General features: G+C 44.9%; 1 protein-coding gene across 3 annotated transcripts in view; it reads left to right on the top strand.

Moving 5' to 3' along the window:
• DYM (dymeclin) overlaps positions 1-18987 on the top strand; it is a 287865-nt gene that overhangs the window by 144173 nt on the left and 124705 nt on the right. For all 3 annotated transcript variants that reach the window (XM_081942534.1, XM_081942535.1, XM_081942536.1), the window contains exons 9-13: positions 2778-2960; positions 4334-4512; positions 7559-7684; positions 13223-13336; positions 15008-15102. In XM_081942534.1, the coding sequence (XP_081798660.1) occupies positions 2778-2960; positions 4334-4512; positions 7559-7684; positions 13223-13336; positions 15008-15102 (697 nt within the window). The remainder of the gene's footprint in view (positions 1-2777; positions 2961-4333; positions 4513-7558; positions 7685-13222; positions 13337-15007; positions 15103-18987) is intronic.

The raw sequence follows: 18987 nt of genomic DNA, 5'->3' as shown, positions 1-18987 counted from the left end.
CCAGCAGGACTTGGCACCTGCCCACACTGCCAAAAGTACCAAAACCTGGTTCAGTGACCGTGGGATTACTGTGCTTGATTGGCCAGCAAACTCGCCTGACCTGAGCCCCATAGAGAATCTATGGGGCATTGCCAAGAGAAAGATGAGAGACATGAGACCGAACAATGCAGAAGAGCTGAAGGCCGCTATTGAAGCATCCTGGTCTTCCATAACACCTCAGCAGTGCCACAGGCTGATAGCTTCCATGCCACGCCGCATTGAGGCAGTAATTGCTGCAAAAGGGGCCCAAACCAAGTATTGAGTACATCTGCATGCTTATACTTTTCAGAGGTCCGATATTGTTCTATGTACAATTCTTGTTTTATTGATTGCATGTAATATTCTAATTTTCTGAGATGGTGGATTTGGAGTTTTCATGAGCTGTAAGCCATAATCATCACAATTATGATAAATCACAGCTTGAACTATCTTGCTTTGCATATAATGAGTCTATCTCATATATTAGTTTCACCTTTTAAGTTGCAATACTGAAATAAATGAACTTTTGCACGATATTCTAATTTTTCGAGTTTCACCTGTAGTTAATAAACTGCTATTGCTAGGCCTGTGGAGTGCACGATGAGTCTATTCTAGAATGACGTATTTATTCTGAGATGTTGGATTCAGTTTTTCATCTCTCAAGCAAGAGCTCCTTTTTACCCATTTCCTTGGCAATCACCTCCTCCATTGGGTTTACATGCAACATTATCATAACCAATGATATATTGGTTGATTATCATAACATAAAACAATGGGTGGAGAAATTTCCTGACAGATAGAACAATTAATCAGTGGAACAACTTGCCTCCTGAAGCTGTGAATGCTCCAACACTGGAAGTTTTTAAGAAGATGTTGGATAACCATCTGTCTGAAGTGATGCAGGGTTTCCTGCCTAGGCAGGGGGTTGGACTAGAAGACCTCCAAGATCCCTTCCAACTTCTCTTCACTTCTCTTCTCCTCTCCTATTCTATTCTATTCTATTCACATTTCATTTTATATGCACTTTTCCTGACCTGTACTTTTCACAAACGTCTTGCAATGCAACTTTAGAGAGCGTTAAAAATTACTGTCCTATGTGTTTTCCATTATCAAAACCTTTGTCTGGGTAAAAATAGGGTATGCATAGTCTGGTGAAACGAAACCCTACACCACTTCAGACAAATGGTTATCCAACATCTTCTTAAAAACTTCCAGTGTTGGAGCATTCACAACTTCAGGAGGCAAGTTGTTCCACTGATTAATTGTTCTATCCATCAGGAAATTTCTCCACCCATTGTTTTATGTTATAATAATCAACCAATATATCATTGGTTATGATAATGTTGCATGGACTAGGAGCGACATGACAGCTATCTTCCAATACTTGAAGGGCTGCCACAAGGAAGAGGGGGGTCAGCTTATTTTTCAAAGCACCAAAACAGGAAACAATGGATGGAACGTAATCAAGGAGAGAAGCAACCTGGAATTAAGGAGAAACTTCCTAACAGAACAATCAACCAGTGGAATAGGTTCAGAATTTGTGGGTGCCCCCTCACTGGAGACTTTTAAGAAGAGACTGGAAAGCCATTTGTCAGAAATTGTATAGATCTCCAGCATGAGCAGAGTGGTTGGACTAGATGACCTCCAAGATCTCTTCCCACTCAGTTACTGTTACTGCCTTTCATAAAGCGTGGCTTGCTTTTCTGCACATCAGGAAAAAAGCATGTAACCGATAGGCTGACCAATATGTTTAATATACCATGAAGTTACTAAAAAACAACAGTGTACCTTGGCGTCTGATAGGATATGATGACATGGCTTTACAATCTACACTGTAATCTTGGCATCATCCAGAGAGTTGTTTTATGTTCATCTTTGGCCTTATAAATTTATGATAACTCTTTTCTTCATTTCCAAATTTACAGTTTGAAATTGAGAGTCTTAATTTAAGGAGGCGGCAGTGAGCTTATAGCTGTGTTATGTAATGAAGAGTCTCGTAATGGCCATGCATTCAAGCAATATTTGGCATTTAATTTGGGAGTTAGCTTTGGAACTGTTGGTCCCCCTCCCAAATAAAAGCTTAAAAGTTATAGGCATATCCTGTTTCCCCAAAAATAAAACCTCCACTGATAATAAGCCCAACTGGGCTTTTGAGCGCATGCGCTAGAATAAACCCTCCCCCCAAAATAAACCCTCCCTGAAAATATTGCAACACAGCAGCAGCCATAAGGTGACCATGCTCGCTGACTTCTGTACCTCAAAAATAATAAGAACCCCCTCCCCAAAAAATAAGGCCAAATGCTTATTTCGGGAGTCAAAAGAAAATAATTTTCAAGAAAACATGGTAATATTCTCACATTATACAATGACTTGCTTGTGGATGTAGGTTACATGCCTACTTAATTACTTATTTATGTTCATATGCTCCTAATGTTCAGGTGAATTCCATATTGATTCTTGGTTATTACTGATCAGTAATCCATATCGGGGAGGTGATATGTTTGATCTCAACTTGTATAGAACAGGTTTTCTTTGAGTTTAGCTTTATTCCTGGTGACTACTTAGACTCATCCATGTAATTTTGACAATGATACCAAAAGAGGTTTGCTGCTGGCTTTTTCCAGTAAGTTTTTTTTTTAATTTACCAGTTCTTAATTTTTAAGAAACTTACATTTAAGGTCAAATGTCATTCAAATATTAAAGTAAATTAACTTGAAGAGTGTAAAACAGATATTTTCTCTCTCTCTCTCTTCATTTAGCTGGCCTCTGGACAGTCTTTACCCTAGGAGGTGTAGGAAGCAAGCGGCCTTCTCAACAGGAAGAGTCTTCACCTCTTGCTAATCAAAGTCTGTTGTTGCTGCTCGTCTTAGTAAATCTGACCGATGCTGCAGATACACCCAACCCTTATAAGCAATCCGTTGTCTCCTTCAAGAACACACAAGGTAGGCATCCGTTTAAAAGTGCCAATTTCCTGTGGAAATTTTCCCTGAAATAACACCTGTCTCCTGATTTTTGTCAATTTGAGTTAAACGATGGCTTGGTTAAAGGAAAGCATCATAAAAAGTAAGAGCTGTTCTGACTCCTTCAGTGAACGACACTTCTTTGGTTGGCTGTATGTAAAAAAATTATGATCTGTCTCAGTGGTGAAATTCAATTCTTTTTACTACCAGTTCAGTGGGCATGGGCGTGGTTTGGTGGGCGCAGCAGGGGACGGATACTGCAAAATCTCCATTCCCACCACACTCCAGGGGAAGGATATTGCAAAATCTCCTTTCCCACCCCACTCTGGGGCCAGCCAGAGGTGGCATTTGCCAGTTCTCCGAACTACTTAAAATTTCCGCTACCTGTTCTCCAGAACCTGTCAGAACCTGCTGGATTTCACCCCTAATCTGTCTGCTCTGGAAGAGTTGCACTATCTCTTATATCTGGGCAAGATCTGGATCTCCCTCAATGGAGGCTCAACATTGCTTCCATAGCTATGAGTTTCATTTGACAGCTATGACTGTTTCTCATATTCCCATGTTCATTTTCCCCATAAATTCCTTTCCCCTTTTAATTTTTTTTCTCTCTGCCTGGATATCAAAATAGGAATTCAGTTCTGCTGGTAGGAGACGGTTGAACAGGGGGCAATTTTCAGAGGAGCCTCATTTGTTGCAGGAACTCTTCCTCCCACCAACTTCTATTTCTCCTATCAGTGCCCTCCGTGTGAACATTTTAGTTTCGCAACTAAGGGAGTTGAGAATATATCCTTGCAGAGAGATAACACACAGTTCTCCCCTGGCCTGAAACAGACCATGGGCCTTTCTAGTCACAAGTTGCCTTCTCTAGGTTGGATCAGCTATTCCAGCTAATCAGCATTATCAGTTTCTACTCTTCGATAGCCTTTAACCAGGCATAACAGAAACTGGGCAGTCCTGCTTCTTGTAAAACTTCACTGGGAGATACACAGTTCTTGGCCGTTTAGAAGGTTATAGGATGAACACAGATTAGATTCTGTATTTTAAATCACTCTTCCATCTGTTGACGTAAAGCGATCTGTAATCATATCAGTTCCTCCTACGAACGCAGAGCCAATAAATGAGAAATAACTCCCTAAACCCTGGGATGATGGACAGAGTCTCTGGGAAGGGCAAGGCCGAAGCCCGTTGGGCAAGGCCAAAGCCTGTCCGTTTGCATTTTGAAGGCTACTGAGTCACGCCATGAAGGCTAACTTCGTTCAATTGGGACCAGATGGGAAGAAAAGTTGAAAAACATCAGTCAAACGGATGGCGTGTTACTGTAAAACTATATTTGATGTTGTTTGTTTTCCTTCCAGATAGCACAGCGTTGTCTTCGCCAACGCCTCACGCTTTCCAGATCAATTTTAATAGTTTGTACACCACGTTGTGTGAGCAACAGAATTCCGACCATGCCACCCTCCTCTTGTATACTCTTTTGCACCAGAATAGCAATGTTCGAACATACATGTTGTCCCGGACAGATATGGAAAACCTGGTAAATATTTTGTCCTTTCGCGTAACTAATCAAGTACAAAAATATAACAGGAAGTCTCACTTGTGAAATGTTGGATTCTGAATTGCTGAGAGAACTAGACGCTAGAGAGGAGCTGCTTGTCTGAACATGTGAATGAAGTGATTGTAGCTATTCTAACGGTGGCAGCTGATGGGTTTTAGGGTAGGTGGGGAGTTTAGAGGATGCTGGGCATGTTCAGTGGTGAAGGAGTTGCGTTATGACTGGGGGGGGGGGAATCAAGACTCTGGTCCTTTCTCAGCCATCGAATGTCATTTGGGGTCTTTAAGCCAGCCACCTCACAGGTTAGGATTATGTTATATGGTTACATGAATGGAGATTGCAGTGTAAATCACCTTGAAAGAAATAGGGAATGTAAATCTCCAGATCTCTTTCTAGTTGGTTTGGTTTGGTTTTATTGGACTTATATGCCGCCCTTCTCCCAAAGGACTCAGGGCGGCGTACAACATAAAAACACATATGACAAAAGTTAAAAAGATTAAATAGGAAATCTAATAACCTTCAATTGACAAAATCAAATTTAGGATTAAATTAAAATTAACAATTTAAAACTAATAATTTAATTTATTCTATTCACGCCAGGCCGGCTTGCTGAAAAAGCCAACTTTTTAGGGCACGCCGGAAGGACCTGAGGTCAGGGATTATGCGAAACTCCGGGGACAGCTCATTCCAGAGGGAAGGCGCTCCCACAGAGAAGGCTCTCCCCCTGGGGGTCGCCAGCTGACACTGCCTGGCCGACGGCACCCTGAGGAGGCCAACTCTGTGGGATCGTACTGGATGGTGGGAGGCTACCGATGGCAGTAGGCGGTCTCGCAGGTACCCTGGTCCTAAGCCATTAAAGATCATAATTAACACCTTGAATTGCACCCAAAAAACAACCGGCAACCAGTGCAGGCCGCCTAAAAGGGGTGTAACATGGGAGCACCTAGGTACCCCCATGACAACCCGCGCGGCCCCATTCTGGACCAGCTGAAGCTCCCAGGTCCTCTTCAAGGGCAGCCCCATGTAGAGAGCATTACAGTAGTCCAGGCGAGAAAGGACAAGGGCGTTAGTGACTGTGCACAGGGCATCCCGATCCAGGAAGGGGCGCAACTGTCACGGCCATAAGATGTTCTTCTAAACTAGTCCTGTAACCAGCATCGATGCTTGCTGGGTCAAGGTTGACTCAGCCTTCCGTCCTTCCGAGGTTGGTAAAATGAGGACCCAGATTGTTGGAGGAAAGATGCTGATTGTGTAAACCACTTAGAGAAGGCTGTAAAGCACTGTGAAGAGGGATATAATGTTGTGGAGCTGGCGGCAGAATCGGACAGTGAGGAGGTTGGGGAGGAACATGGGCCAGTCCTGGAGTCTGGGGAAGGCTCTGATGAGGGCTCTGCATCGGAGGCAGAGATGGGGCCAGAGCTGTATGCCAGTTATCAGCTGCCTTCGGAGTTGGAGATCAGTGCGGCAGAACAACTGAGGTGCGCATGCGCAGGGCTGCCAGGAGAAGGGAACAGTTAAGGAACACGGGCTGACTCCGGAGTAAAGGCACAGGCAGACAGTATAGCTTTGCGTTTGGAAGGTATCAGCCTGGCAGCTCTCCAAGCCTGATAAGGTCTGTGGTTGTCAATGCACCCTTGAAAGACTGTTTGCCGGGACTTTGATAGATGTGAATGAGAGGAATTCACATTAGCTCAATAAAAAGGGGTTTTGTTGAAACAAGGAGTCTGCTTCGTGATTTTGTGATGCCTAGGTCAGAATATATAAGTCTAAGTGCTATTACTATAAGCTATTGCTGTTCACCCAAGCCTGGTACACATAGTCCTCAACTTACAGCCGTAATTGAGCCTGGAATTACACTCATAAGTCGTAGGGATCATTAAGCAGGTCACCACATTCCCATGACCAATTAGATGATCCTTTTTGCAGTCTTCAAGCAAATACCAGGGTTAATGTTTTTTTGCCAGAAACCAGAAGTAAATACCAGTTTCCAGGGGGGAAAAAAACCTCATAAATTGTGGTCATGTGACTGTCGGATGCTGCAAACAGCCATAAATGTGGGCTGGTTTTCCGAACACCCAGAATGTGATCATGTGACCGTAGGAGAGGCAGTTGTCAGAACTTACAAATTGGGTTGTAAGTCTCATTTTTGGGATCCGCCATAATTTTGAATGGTCGCTAAGCAGCCAGTCATAAGTCAAGGACTACCTTTATTTGCTACATGACTTCAAACAGAAAAATGATTTAAATCCATCCCAGCCGACCTTTAGTGTGTGTGTGTGTGTGTGTGTGTGTGTGTGTGTTGTATTTGTACTGATAAATAAATATATATATTTATATATATAAAACCACCCCCCTTGTCGTGAAACTTCTTGACAAAATGTTGGGTTATTTCTTGTCTACTGAATCATACTTTATATTTTGCCAGTTTGGCTTTTTCTGACTTACTTTAAAAAAAAAAACAATTGCAAATGTTAAGTTCATTACAGGTAATCTTCGTTTAGCGGCTACAATTGGGACTGGCAACTCAATCATTAAATGAATAGGGTGGGGTGTCTACTTTTTATTGATTGATTTATATCCTGCCTTTTTTATTTTTATAAACAACTCAAACGTGTATACTTCCCCTTCCTCTTCCTATTTTCCCCACAACAAAACCCCTGCGAGGTGGGCTGAGCAGAGAGAAAGGGACTGGCCCAAACGCACCCAGTTGGTTTTTGTGCGTAAGGCGGAACTAGAATTCCAGCCCCCTGGAAATTGGCCCAAAGTCACCTAGCTGATTTCATGCCTAAGGTGGGACTAGAACTCACAGTTGCCTGGTGATTGGCAAAAAATCACCTAGCTATCTTTCATGCCTAAGGCAGGACTCGAACTCCAAGTCACGTAGTTTCTAGCCTGGTACCTTAACCACGAGACCAAACTGGCTAACTTTTCAGGTAAAATCAGGAGAATTTTAAAGTCTAGATTTTTTTTTTTTTCAATAATCCTAACATTAATTTGCACTCATATCTCATTTTTTTTCCTTCTTGAGGTTTTGCCGATTCTTGAGATTCTTTATCATGTTGAAGAGAGGAATTCACATCACGTTTATATGGCACTGATAATTTTATTAATCCTTACTGAAGATGATGGCTTCAATCAATCCATTCATGAAATTGTAAGTTATGTGTATTCAGAAGGCATGCATGATTAATTGAACACAAAATAATGAGCAAATGCCTTTCTTAATGAAAATGCATGAGTTGGATGTCTTATTTTCTCAATACAGCTTTTTTTTAATGGGTGTCTCATTTACTTTTCTTCTTGCAGCTTTTATTCCAAATACTTTTCGGATGTACTCATTACTTTTAAGTGGCATTAATGAAAAACATATTGAAAGTAAAGAATTTTTGCAAGCTTTTTTTTTTGCCCTACGCTTCGTTGTGACTGCAGTTGCAGATGCAACGATAAAAAGTTGATTGTTCCGCTAAAAAAATTAGTCATGACTAGCTCGCGTTATTTTAATTTCAAAGGCAACTTTGCATCACTTATTAAATGCAAGACCGGCCTGTTATAGTTGGATTGTCGAAAACCTTGTTGAGGTGGAATTAGAGACCACTATCCCTCTTTTTATTTTATTTTGAAATAAAATTGAAAAATGTAGAATGCTAAGAATACCATCCAAATCACAATATAATAAGATTGCTAAGGGGAAAAAGAACAGAAATGAATACCACTAATCCAGAGCAATTTTAAAAAAAAAATCTTACTGATTATAAAACCTTTGGATTTATGGAACTAATGTCATAGTCCTTATATAGAGAGCCGTTGGTGGCGTAGTGGTTAGAATGCAGTATTGCAGGCTAATTCTGCCGACTGCCAGGAGTTCGATCTTGATTGGCTCAAGGTTGACTCAGCCTTCCATCCTTCTGAAGTCGGTAAAATGAGGACCCAGATTGTTGGGGGCAATAGGCTGACTCTGTAAACCGCTTAGAGAGGGCTGTAAAGCACTGCGAAGCGGTATATAAGTCTAAGGGCTATTGCTATATTCTAGCCCATGTATTCTGCTTTTATTGTTTAACTAGACAACCTGTGACTTCTTGGGTCATTGTTTCAGAAATATTTCCTTACTTAAGCAGAGAAAACGAACAAGCACAGGGAGGCAAAAAAGCGTGACCTTCGACTTCCTGATGGCTTCCCTATTGAGTTTCGTTATAGGAAGCTGGCAGGTGGCGTTGCAGGGGTGGGTTCCGGCAGGCACTACTGCCCACTTTGCTCATGCACGCTTTGTTTGTGCATGCTTTGCTCGGGTGTGCGCTGCGCGCGCATGTGCAATTCAATTAAAATTGTTCTGCGCATGTGCAGAACTGAAAAACAAGATGGCGATGCCTAAGGCAGCGCCCGGAGAACCGGTTTGGGGGTGTGGCAGGCCTGGGTCTGTGCCGGTTCCAGCAACCCAGGCCGCCAAACCACTACCGGTTCAGCCAAACCGGTCCGAATCAGTAGGAACCCACCACTGGGGTGTCGGACATGATGATCACATGACCACAGAGGTGTAGCAGCACTGAAAGCAGCCACTACTTTGCCACATTTCAATCCTCTGGGAGTCACGACGCCTGGATTTTGGATGAAATCTGTAAATTGGCCAATTTGAGGTTCATTGGTTCCAAAACGATTGCCCAATGATGCAGCATTTCGCCCGACTGAAGGCTACAAATAATCAAATGTGAGACATGAGAATTTATAGATGGAACAATTGAACAGACGAAAGGATTCTCTGTTAACATTTTGCGTAGGTGCTTTTCGTACTGGGAACGAACAGAAAATGATCAGCAGCTTCAATATCGTACCTGTTTTAAAGGAAGAATAGAGAATAAACATTAGGCAGACGAGCGGAACTATACTGGGATGAGATTTGGTATATGTCTGTAAGCTCCATTTTTTGAATTCCCTTTTTTGGAAAGACTAGGAATGAGTGAGGCCTCCCTAGAAGCTGCTCTGTTTATTTTAAGCAGCTTTGGACAGGATCAGCTTTTGTCTTGTGGTCAAAAAGAGGAAAAATAAAAATAATCCATTATTCAGGCTGGATTTTCCATTCTCCCTTTTGTTGCACGTCCCTCTATTTTGTTGCCTGTGAAGAGTCCTTGAATGTAGTTTCCTTTTCTGGCTTCACAACCCCCCCCCCCATTTATTGATTTGAGAGGTTAGATTAATTTTGGTAGGTGCCATTTCACAAATCACTGATTATGGGTAATCCTTGACTTGCAACCACAATTGAGCCCCAAATTTCCATTCCTAAACCAGACAGTCATTAAGTAAGTTTTGCCCCATTTTATGCCCTTTCCTGCCACAGTTGGCAGGTGAATCGTAACAGGTTGTTAAGTGAAGCTGGCTTCCCCATTGATTTTGCTTGTCAGAAGGTCCCAAAAGGTGATCACATGATCCCGGGACATTGTAACCATCATAAGTACAGGCCAGTTGCATCCGAATTTTAATCACATGACTATGGGGATGTGTTCTGACCACCACCACCCCACACCTGTGAATAAACCAGAGCACAGGCTTGGCTGTTTGCCACTGTTTAATTACTGAGATAACGAATCCTTTGGCTGAGGGCCCAGACAACTCACATTCAATAGAGCAACCCAGATAATTCAAATGAAGCAACACAGATAGTCCAAACGAACAGACACGGCTAGAATACACAGGTAGATTTTCTTAACTACTAATTCGAACGGTTGTTTCCTGCAAATGTCCCCTCCCAACGCCTCACCTATAATCTCTCTTGGGAGGGGCCAATCCACAACCACCTGTTCTTAATCATCTTCTGTGAATCTGCCTACGGAGTTGCTGCTTCCGTTTCTCAGCCCTTCTCAATCTAGCATCAGGGACAAACTGCCTTTGATCCTCCCCACTGCTCCATGCCTCAGGCGCCTCCTGGTGGCCAACCAGCTTCTCTGGTCCCTGCTCTGAGTCTGAACCCTGCACAGGGTCCTCCACATCATCCAGGGCAGACTCAAATGATCCTTCGCTATCCGAGTCCATCAGCAGCTCAACCGGATCCTGCTGGGCCACAACAGGATGTCTTTGTAATTTTGAACAGTTACTAAAAGAACTGTTGTATTGTGAGGATTACCTGTACTTTGACAATAGTGGCTGAGTAAAAATAGCACTCATCCTTAAAAGCACATTGATGATCTGAGATGAACATACCCAGGTTTCCCTGAAAATAAGACTGGGTCTTGGATTAACGCACCAGGGCTTATTTTCTGCTTAGGTCTTATTTTCAGGGAAATATTGTACTAAATGTGTCCTGTATTGCTGACAAGCTTAACTGGGGCTTAATTTTGGGGTAGGGCTTATATTACAACCACCCTAGGGCTAGGGCTTATTTTCTGGGTGAGTCTTATTTTCGGGCAAACACGCTAATATAATTATCCTATCTTCCATAAGATTATCAACTCTTCCTCCTTTGCTTATCTTTCCAGAATTATTTTAACTAAGTTGGAAAGCAAATGCTACATCCTTCCCTGCTCAAGTATTTTAAGGGAAGGGAGGGGTAGGCCACAGACATTGTGTGTGAGCTGAATCAGGTAGCTTATCGTGAGCTGGTGATTCATTAATCTAGCGTCTCGCATTCTTGAAAAGGCTTGAGAACAGGACATTTCTGATGCTCATCCGTTAAGCGCACATTCAGGATGGATTAACCAGAGTTAGTCAAATGTTTAATTAAACACACATTAAGAGTTTTAACTGTTGAGGATTCCCGCTTGTACCCTCTTGCTCAATGAACGCAGAATCTCTTGGTGATTTACAGTCGGATAGTAAACGAAAGCATGCCATGCGAGAGCGAACTGGCTTTTCCTTTACAGTAATTTTCCTGTAACTCTTGCACGTAAAGCAAATATGTGCTGGTTGTGTATCTTCGGAGTTGTTTGTTAGGGTGTCTTTTGGGACTTGGAATTAATCTGTGTCTCTGGGGATGAGAGAGGATTGGTGGAGGCTAAAAGGAAGGGCGGAGACGGCAGAGAAATTGAAGCCCCTCCCCCCAAGCCCCAGAGGTGTCTGAGATCCAAGTATGAATGGTACCATGTTTCCCCGAAAATAAGACAGGGCTTTATTTTCTTTTGCCCCCCAAAATATGGCCTGGGCCTTATTATCGAGGGGGGTTATCATTTTGGGGTTGCCGGCCGGCTGCTGTCTTGCGAGCAGGCTCCCAAAGAGCCAGGCACAGCCTCAGGGGTGAACAGCTGTCGCAGCAGCGCAACACAGCAGCCATGAGGTGACCACGCTCACGAGCAGCCACCCGGCAACACCCCCCCTGAGCTCCACTCACTGACCTAGCGGTATCCCAATGGCACCAAGTCCTACGAGCACCTTTGCCCCCAAGTATTACTATAGTTCCAGCTCATCCTGAGTGAGTCCAGTCGCGATCGGCTGGCCTGTTTTTTTGCTCCCTAGAGGTGGAGTTTCTCCCTCCATCTCTCCTTCCCTCTCTCTCCCTCCCTCCCTCCCTCTCTCTTTCCCCCCCTTTCAGCCTTCCCTCCCTCTCTCCCTCCCTCTTTCTCCCTCTCCCACCTCTCTCCCACTCCCAACCTCCCTCCCTCTCTTCCTCCCTCCCTCTTTCACTCCCTCCCCCCTTTCGCCCTCCTCCCTCCCTCCATCTCTCTTTCCCGCCTTCTCTCTCTCTTTCCTTCCCTCCCTCCAGAGATGGTATTCTACCAGTTCAGACTGGATCGCCCAAACCGGTAGCGGAAATTGCAGGTGGCTCCATCCACCCGTACCCGGCTCTGTGGCATCCCATTTAGGACCTTTTTCCGCCCAAAGTGCATGCGCGGAAGGATCTGTGCATGTGTGGCGGTGGTGCGTGTGAACAAAGCCCGCACGTGCTCACATTTGCGAATTGGTAGGGAAGGTAAGTTTATACCACCCCTGCCTCCTCCTCTCCCTCTTTTTTCCTCTCCCCCTGTCTCTCCCACTCTCGACCTCCTTTTCTCCCTCTCCCTCCCTCTCTCCCCTCTTTCAAACTTTCCCTCCTTCCCCCCCCTCTCTCCCCCTTCCTCTCTCTCTCCCTCTCTCTCCTTCATGCTTTTCAATGTCTATGTGAATCTGCTAAGCGGCATCATCTATTTGGGGTGAGGATATTCTCAGATATACTTCTTTGGGCTCAAGCCAAAGATATTTTAAAAAACTTGGTCTTTTAAGTGCCCGGAGGCTATAAAGATATGGAGAAACAAGTGGAAAATTGAATCCCAAGAAGGTGTGACTGTTTTCCACAGGTCATTTTGTTCTCTGTTAGCTGCAGTGGTACATAAGCAGATGTACCATTTAGGGATCCCCCTAGACTCCGAGTAGGAAAATGGAAGCTGTGGTTAGTTTGCCTTTGCCCAGCTACGGCTGGCCTTCCAATTACAGCATATAACACAATTAGATTAACTCTTACTCAAATCGTTCCGTTAAACAACCAACACAGTCATGCTTTTCTTTACAGTTCTTCTCTGCGGGAGGAGTTTCGGTGACGGTCAGGCCTCAACGTCTTTAAAGACGATGTTTTTTTTTTTAAAAAATATTGTAAATATTTTACATTGGCATATGGATCATGCCGGAGGTTTTCTTCATCACTTCTCTACCTTGGGAAATAGAGTCTGAATGGAGAGTGTGACATTCGCTTGTCAAGGTTAATACGCTGTGTTCCTCTCTCTCTCTCTCTCTCCAGATATTGAAAAACATTACTTGGTACTCAGAACGGGTGCTAACAGAAATTTCACTGGGGAGTCTTCTGATTCTTGTCGTGATAAGGACCATTCAGTACAACATGACAAGAACGAGGGTAAGTTTGGAAGTGTTCTGACCTAAGCTTCCTGATACAATAAAAAGCACACAATTAGGTCCAAAACCCTCTTTTTATTACAAAGGCTGTGAATTATAGTCCCAAATAGTAGTAAGGAGTTCTACAGCATGCTGCCAAAGTTTTTCAGGATAAGGCTGATAAGCATCCACCTTTGTCTTCTTTGAAAACGCTGCCAAAGACTTAATTGGCAATTAGCTTGGCAAGGCCACATGAAGCAAAGAGTCAAAACGGAGCTTCAGAAGGTAAACTGAACAGCATGAACCAAGTTGCTTCCTGCAAAAGCTCATGTGCCTTTGCTCCTTCTTTATGTCCTATGGGAGGGGCCAATCACCTCCAAACCTTACTCCCGAGTGGTCCCTTCTGTTTTAACTAATTCCTTGCCTTCTGGCAGGTCTGCGCATGCGCGCACTGGGAACAGGAGGAGCCTGTTTCTCTGCCTCACTGCTATCCGACTCTGGAGGCTCCAGAGGCAGCATATAACTCCCAGATGGCCCTGGCCCCCTCTCTGCCTCCGACGCAGAGACCTCATCCGAGCTTTCCCCAGAATCCAGGACTTTCCCATGTTCCTCCCCAATTTCCTCACTGTCCAGCTCTGCTGTGAGCTTCGCAGGCCGCTGGCAGGTCACAACATGAAGTTGGAATTTATTTCAAGTAAATAGATATTTTGTTTTCTACACAACCAACCCAAGTACCTAACAAAACAACACTAAAAGCCTGTGGAATTTTCTCTTTTTAAAGCGCTAAGAAGGAAAGAGATCTGAAATGAAACCCCAGTGTTGTATTACTCTAGAGCAGGGGTGGCCTCTATATGACCCGTGGACATCAACTACTGAGCTAGGATGACTTAAGCCAGTGGTGTCCAACTCAATTTCATTGAGGGCTGCATCAGGATTGTGTTTGACTTCCGGGCGGGGGCGGAGGGGAAAGTAGTTCGACATCACTCAATGTGGCTCCGTTTTTGGCCACGATGGCCTCCTGCAGCCGTCTGCCAGTAATGGGCTCAGTTTTCCCTGGCAGAGGGCTGCAGGAGGCCATCGTGGCCGAAAGGGAGCCCGGGAGGATTGCACGTGGTCCAAGCTCCATTTTCACTGGCAGAGGGCTGCAGGATACCTTCACAGCCAAAAACGGCGCCCTGGAGCGCTGCACATAGTCCTCCCAAACTCCGTTTTCACTGGCAGAGGGCTGCAGGATGCCTTCGCGGCCAAAAACGGCACCCCGGAGCACTGCACATAGTCCTCCCAAGCTCCATTTTCACTGGCAGAGGGCTGCAAGAGACTGTCATAGCCGAAAATGGAGCCCGCTGCACATAGTCCTCCCGAGCTCCGTTTTCGCTGGCAGAGGCACTGCAGGTCAATCCTCCGCTGTTTCCAGGCTGAGCCCACAGGCCAGGTCTAAGCACCCTGCGGGCCGGATTCGTCCCACGGGCCTTCAGTTAGACACCCCTGACTTAAGCTATCAGTGAGACTTAGCCCTCGAATCAGAACACAGCCTTGGCTTGTTTTTATTTCAACTCTGCCTCCAGTAAACAGAAAAAGACTAGGGAATTATTTCCTTTCAACAGGCCTTGCAGTGTACAGGAAGGATAATCTGATGTGTGTGTATATTTCTCCCCCTCTTCCCCTCCCCCCCCTCTGGTCTCATCTCAAACAGGACAAATACCTTCATACAAATTGCTTGGCAGCTCTGGCCAACATGTCCGCGCAGTTCCGCTCCCTTCATCAGTATGCCGCACAGAGAATCATCAGGTAAAATGCAAGTCTTGTACAGAACGATTCCCCTAAGTTTTGTTTCCAAGTTCTGCCGGAAAGAGACCCCTTACCTCCAATCCCTAAATTTAAATATTGACCCAGGGGTTCTGTTCAGCTTCACGGAGTCTAGAGTAAATGTTTACGGATGGTATGGATGGCAAACACTAATAGTGCTTACCCTGAGAAAAAGCAAGGCGTGGGTAACGTGTTGGAAAAAGAGATGCCTACTCAGTATTGAATCAATGAATATACTATTGAGTTACGTGGAATAAGTGGGATTGTTACACAGATGCCTAGGAAAAGAGGGCTCTATCATAGCAGTTATTTGCAATTATGAGAAGTATTTTATGTGGATTGATGAAGCTGCATGATATCCCTTCTCAATGTTTAAAAATGCAATGTTTTTGAGGAATTTTCTTCACCTGATTTGCCAGCGGAGGAAATTCTTCCCTGTAAATCAGCTTTGGGAAGACCAGGCAATGTGCACAATTATTTTCTACACATTCAATTCCTCACTAGACCTGCATGGTGCACCTGTTGCCGTGTGCCAATGCAAGGGTGTCCGTATGACTCCGAACTCGGAGAATTTAGTACAACTTGTTTGAACAATTAATCTTCTTAACATGGAACCCCAAACATTCAGAGTTCCTTTAGTCCATTGCTTGAATATCACTGCGTCCTCGATGGTGAACCTGTGGCCAGCTGCTCTTCTGCACCGAGTGCCCAAACCGAATGAGCGTGCGCACCAGAAGCTTGAAGACCAGGTGGCTGGCGCGCATGCGCATACCAGCCACCAAGTCTTCCGGTTTCCAGCGCTCCAGCACATGCAAAGTTCAGCTGGCTGGCATGCACATGCGCACCGGCCAGCTGGCCTTCGAGCATCTGGGGCTCCGGTGCATGCCTGCGCGCACATGCGCATTCTGGTTTGGGCACTTGGTGGCAAAAAGTTTCGCCATCACTGATCTAGGAAATCTCACCTACACAATTAAAAAAAAACTAGATAATCTATCCTATCCATCCTGCCTCCCCCCTCCCCTCCAGGTGAGATTTGCCCCCACCCTCCAATCCTTCTGCAAGGATTTGGAGACCTGGCTCTGCCTGTTGGTCTGAGGACTTTCAAGAGAAGGAAATCAGGAGTCCAGGCAGTTCAGACCAATATATAGGTTTATTATATGCTAAATCTCTCTACAGGAATTTGAACTACTAAGTTGGCAATAGATAAGAGTCAACAGAATTTAAGGTGGGCTGGACTGAGAGTGCTTGTGGGCACAAAGGGACTTGAGACTGATGACGCATTTGACCCCTCCTTCGGGCTCAACCTGTCATCAACAAAACACTTATGACCACAGATCTATTTGCAATTTAGAATGCTTGGATGCCAGCCCTTGCTGCTCGCTCTCCCTCCCTCTCTCTCTCCCTCCCTCCCTTCTCCCCCCACTCTCTCTTGAAACTTAGGATACTCTTTAACCCAATTAGGTTCACTGACAGTACATGAGAAATCCTTGAGTTACGGCCTACCCGAACCTATGGCATGCGTGCAATGTTGGGTTGCAGGCGGGAAGCCCAGGTACGGGTGTACTGGAGCCAGCCCACAGCACCAGATACCGCTCTGGTACGGTGCTCCGGAGGGCCCACCCGCCCGCCCGAGCTACTTATCGAACTTTTAAGTCTTCGGCGCTTCCGCGCACTGCGCGTACAGCACCTGCACGATGCTCCGCTGAGCAGCTGGAGCGTCGCGGAGGCACTAAGATCCGGAACACACTGCTGCACGCACCCTCTCTGTGGGCACCTGCGCCATCATCAGCTGGTCTTCGCGGGCACTGGAGCACCAGAAAACAGCCTGAAAAGGGCCCGAAAAACGCCCAAACTACAGCCCGTTTTGGGGGCTATTTTCTGGCGGTTTTTTGGGCTGTTTTGGGCCCTGAAAACAGCCCCAAAATTGGCCTGAAATACGGCTTGAAAATGGCCAGAAAACAGGCAGGCGCATGCCGGACAGCTGGTCTTTGGGTTTCCAGTGCTCTGGAGCGCATACTTGCATGCACGTTCCAGTTTGGGCACTCAGTGCTGAAAAGGTTCACCATCACTGGCCTACCCCACTGTAATTCATGATGGTCATAAATTGGGTCACCTACAACATGGTCCACCCAACTTTAAAACCTAATTTTTAAAATTTAGTTAAATGAACTAATGCTTCGCAACGGGCGAGTGATTTCTGAAAACCGGGAATCAATGCTCTTTTTTTTTCTTTGCAAAAACGTTGTAAAATACAGTCAAATGACCCCAGGATATAGCAAACAGCCATTTGCCTGGTGTCTAAAAACCGGTCACATGACTGTGTGTGTGTGGAGGGAGGCTGTCAATCATCATAGCCGTGATCATAAGTATTCCCAGGGAGATCCATCCTAATTTCTGATGGTTGCTAAGCAACCGTCCGTAAACCCAGGATTACCTGTATTTCAACTGTGCTGTTTTGAACAGGCCGCTGCGGCTGGCTACCCTCATTGCATTAAAGCTAGAAAGGCAGAGTTTGCAAACCACAGTACGTATATCGTGTTGACTAAAATCGTGGAAAATCACATTATAACACGGTGCAGGAAATCCGCCAGTCCCTACTGCCTTCCACTGGGCTCTGCAAATCTATTTGCTTAGTCTCTAGAAATCTCTTCAGGATGTTTGTTCCCACTTGGCTTACTCTGAGCTCTCAAATCGGTTATTTGTTTCTTTTAGCATTGCCACTTCGGCAGCAAGTCTTTCTCGTGTTTATATAGTTTTGTAGAGTGCTGTGTTACGTTTTCTCAGGAAAACCACAGGCCGAAGCCGTCGCTTCTGCCTGGCATCTGAATAGAGCACTGTTTTCTCAACCTTTGTGGCATCAAGGCTGGCTGGGGAATTCTGGGAGTTGAAGTCCACACAGCTGTTGAGAAACATTGGAACACGGGTCGTCCTCACCTTACAGCAGTTCATTTAGTGGCCAAAGTTACAATGGCGCTGGGGGGGGGGGCGAAAGGACCGTTTTTCACTTTTACAACATTTGTAGCATTCCCACGATCATGTGATCGAAATTCAGAGGCTTGGCCACTGGTTCGTACTTACGACCGTTGCTGCGTCCCACGGTCACGCAATCCCCTCTTGCAACCTTTGGAGAAGCAAAATCAAAGGGGAAGCCGGATTCACTTAACAGTAACTTCACTTCACACTAACAGTTAGTGTGGCTAACTTATCGACTGCAGTGATTCACTTAACAACTGTGGCAAGGAAGGTCATAAAATGGGGCAAAACTCACTTAACGAATGTCTCACTTAACAACAGAAATTTTGGGCTCAGTTGTGGTCGTAAGTCGAGGGCTATCTGTAGAGAGAAAAACAAGGGCCACTTGTGCTTTTATATTCCAGGATTGCTGATAAACAGCACGGATATTTGAATAACTGGGTCTTAAAAACCGCTTTAATGCCTCTTGCATGTATATGATACAGGGGTATTTAATTTCTTGACCACTGTCTTTTTGTAATCGAAAGAGAGTCTTAGATTATGAAAGATTATGAAAGAAAACAGAATTATGAAAGAAAACATGATGTGACATATCTTTGTATAAATGAAGCGCCACAGTGGCGCAGTTGTTCGAATCCAGTATTGCAAGCTATTTCTGCTGACTGCAGTTCAGCAGTTCGATTCTGACCTGCTCAAGGTTGACTCAGCCTTCCATCCTTCGGAGGTGGGTAAAATGAGGACCCAAATTGTTGGGGGCAATAGGCTGACTCTGTAAACCGCTTAGAGAGGGTTGTAAAGCACTGTGAAGCAGTATATAAGTCAGGGGTGTCCAAACATGCTGGCTGGGGAATTCTGGGAGTTGAAGTCCACAAGTCTTAAAGTTCCCAAGTTTGG

The sequence above is a fragment of the Natrix helvetica genome, assembly GCF_964273705.1.
Source record: "Natrix helvetica genome assembly, chromosome: 2".
In the NCBI taxonomy this organism is placed as follows: domain Eukaryota; kingdom Metazoa; phylum Chordata; class Lepidosauria; order Squamata; family Natricidae; genus Natrix; species Natrix helvetica.
The sequence above is the reverse complement of the archived record's forward strand: the minus strand, read 5'-3'. Positions and strand labels throughout refer to the sequence as shown.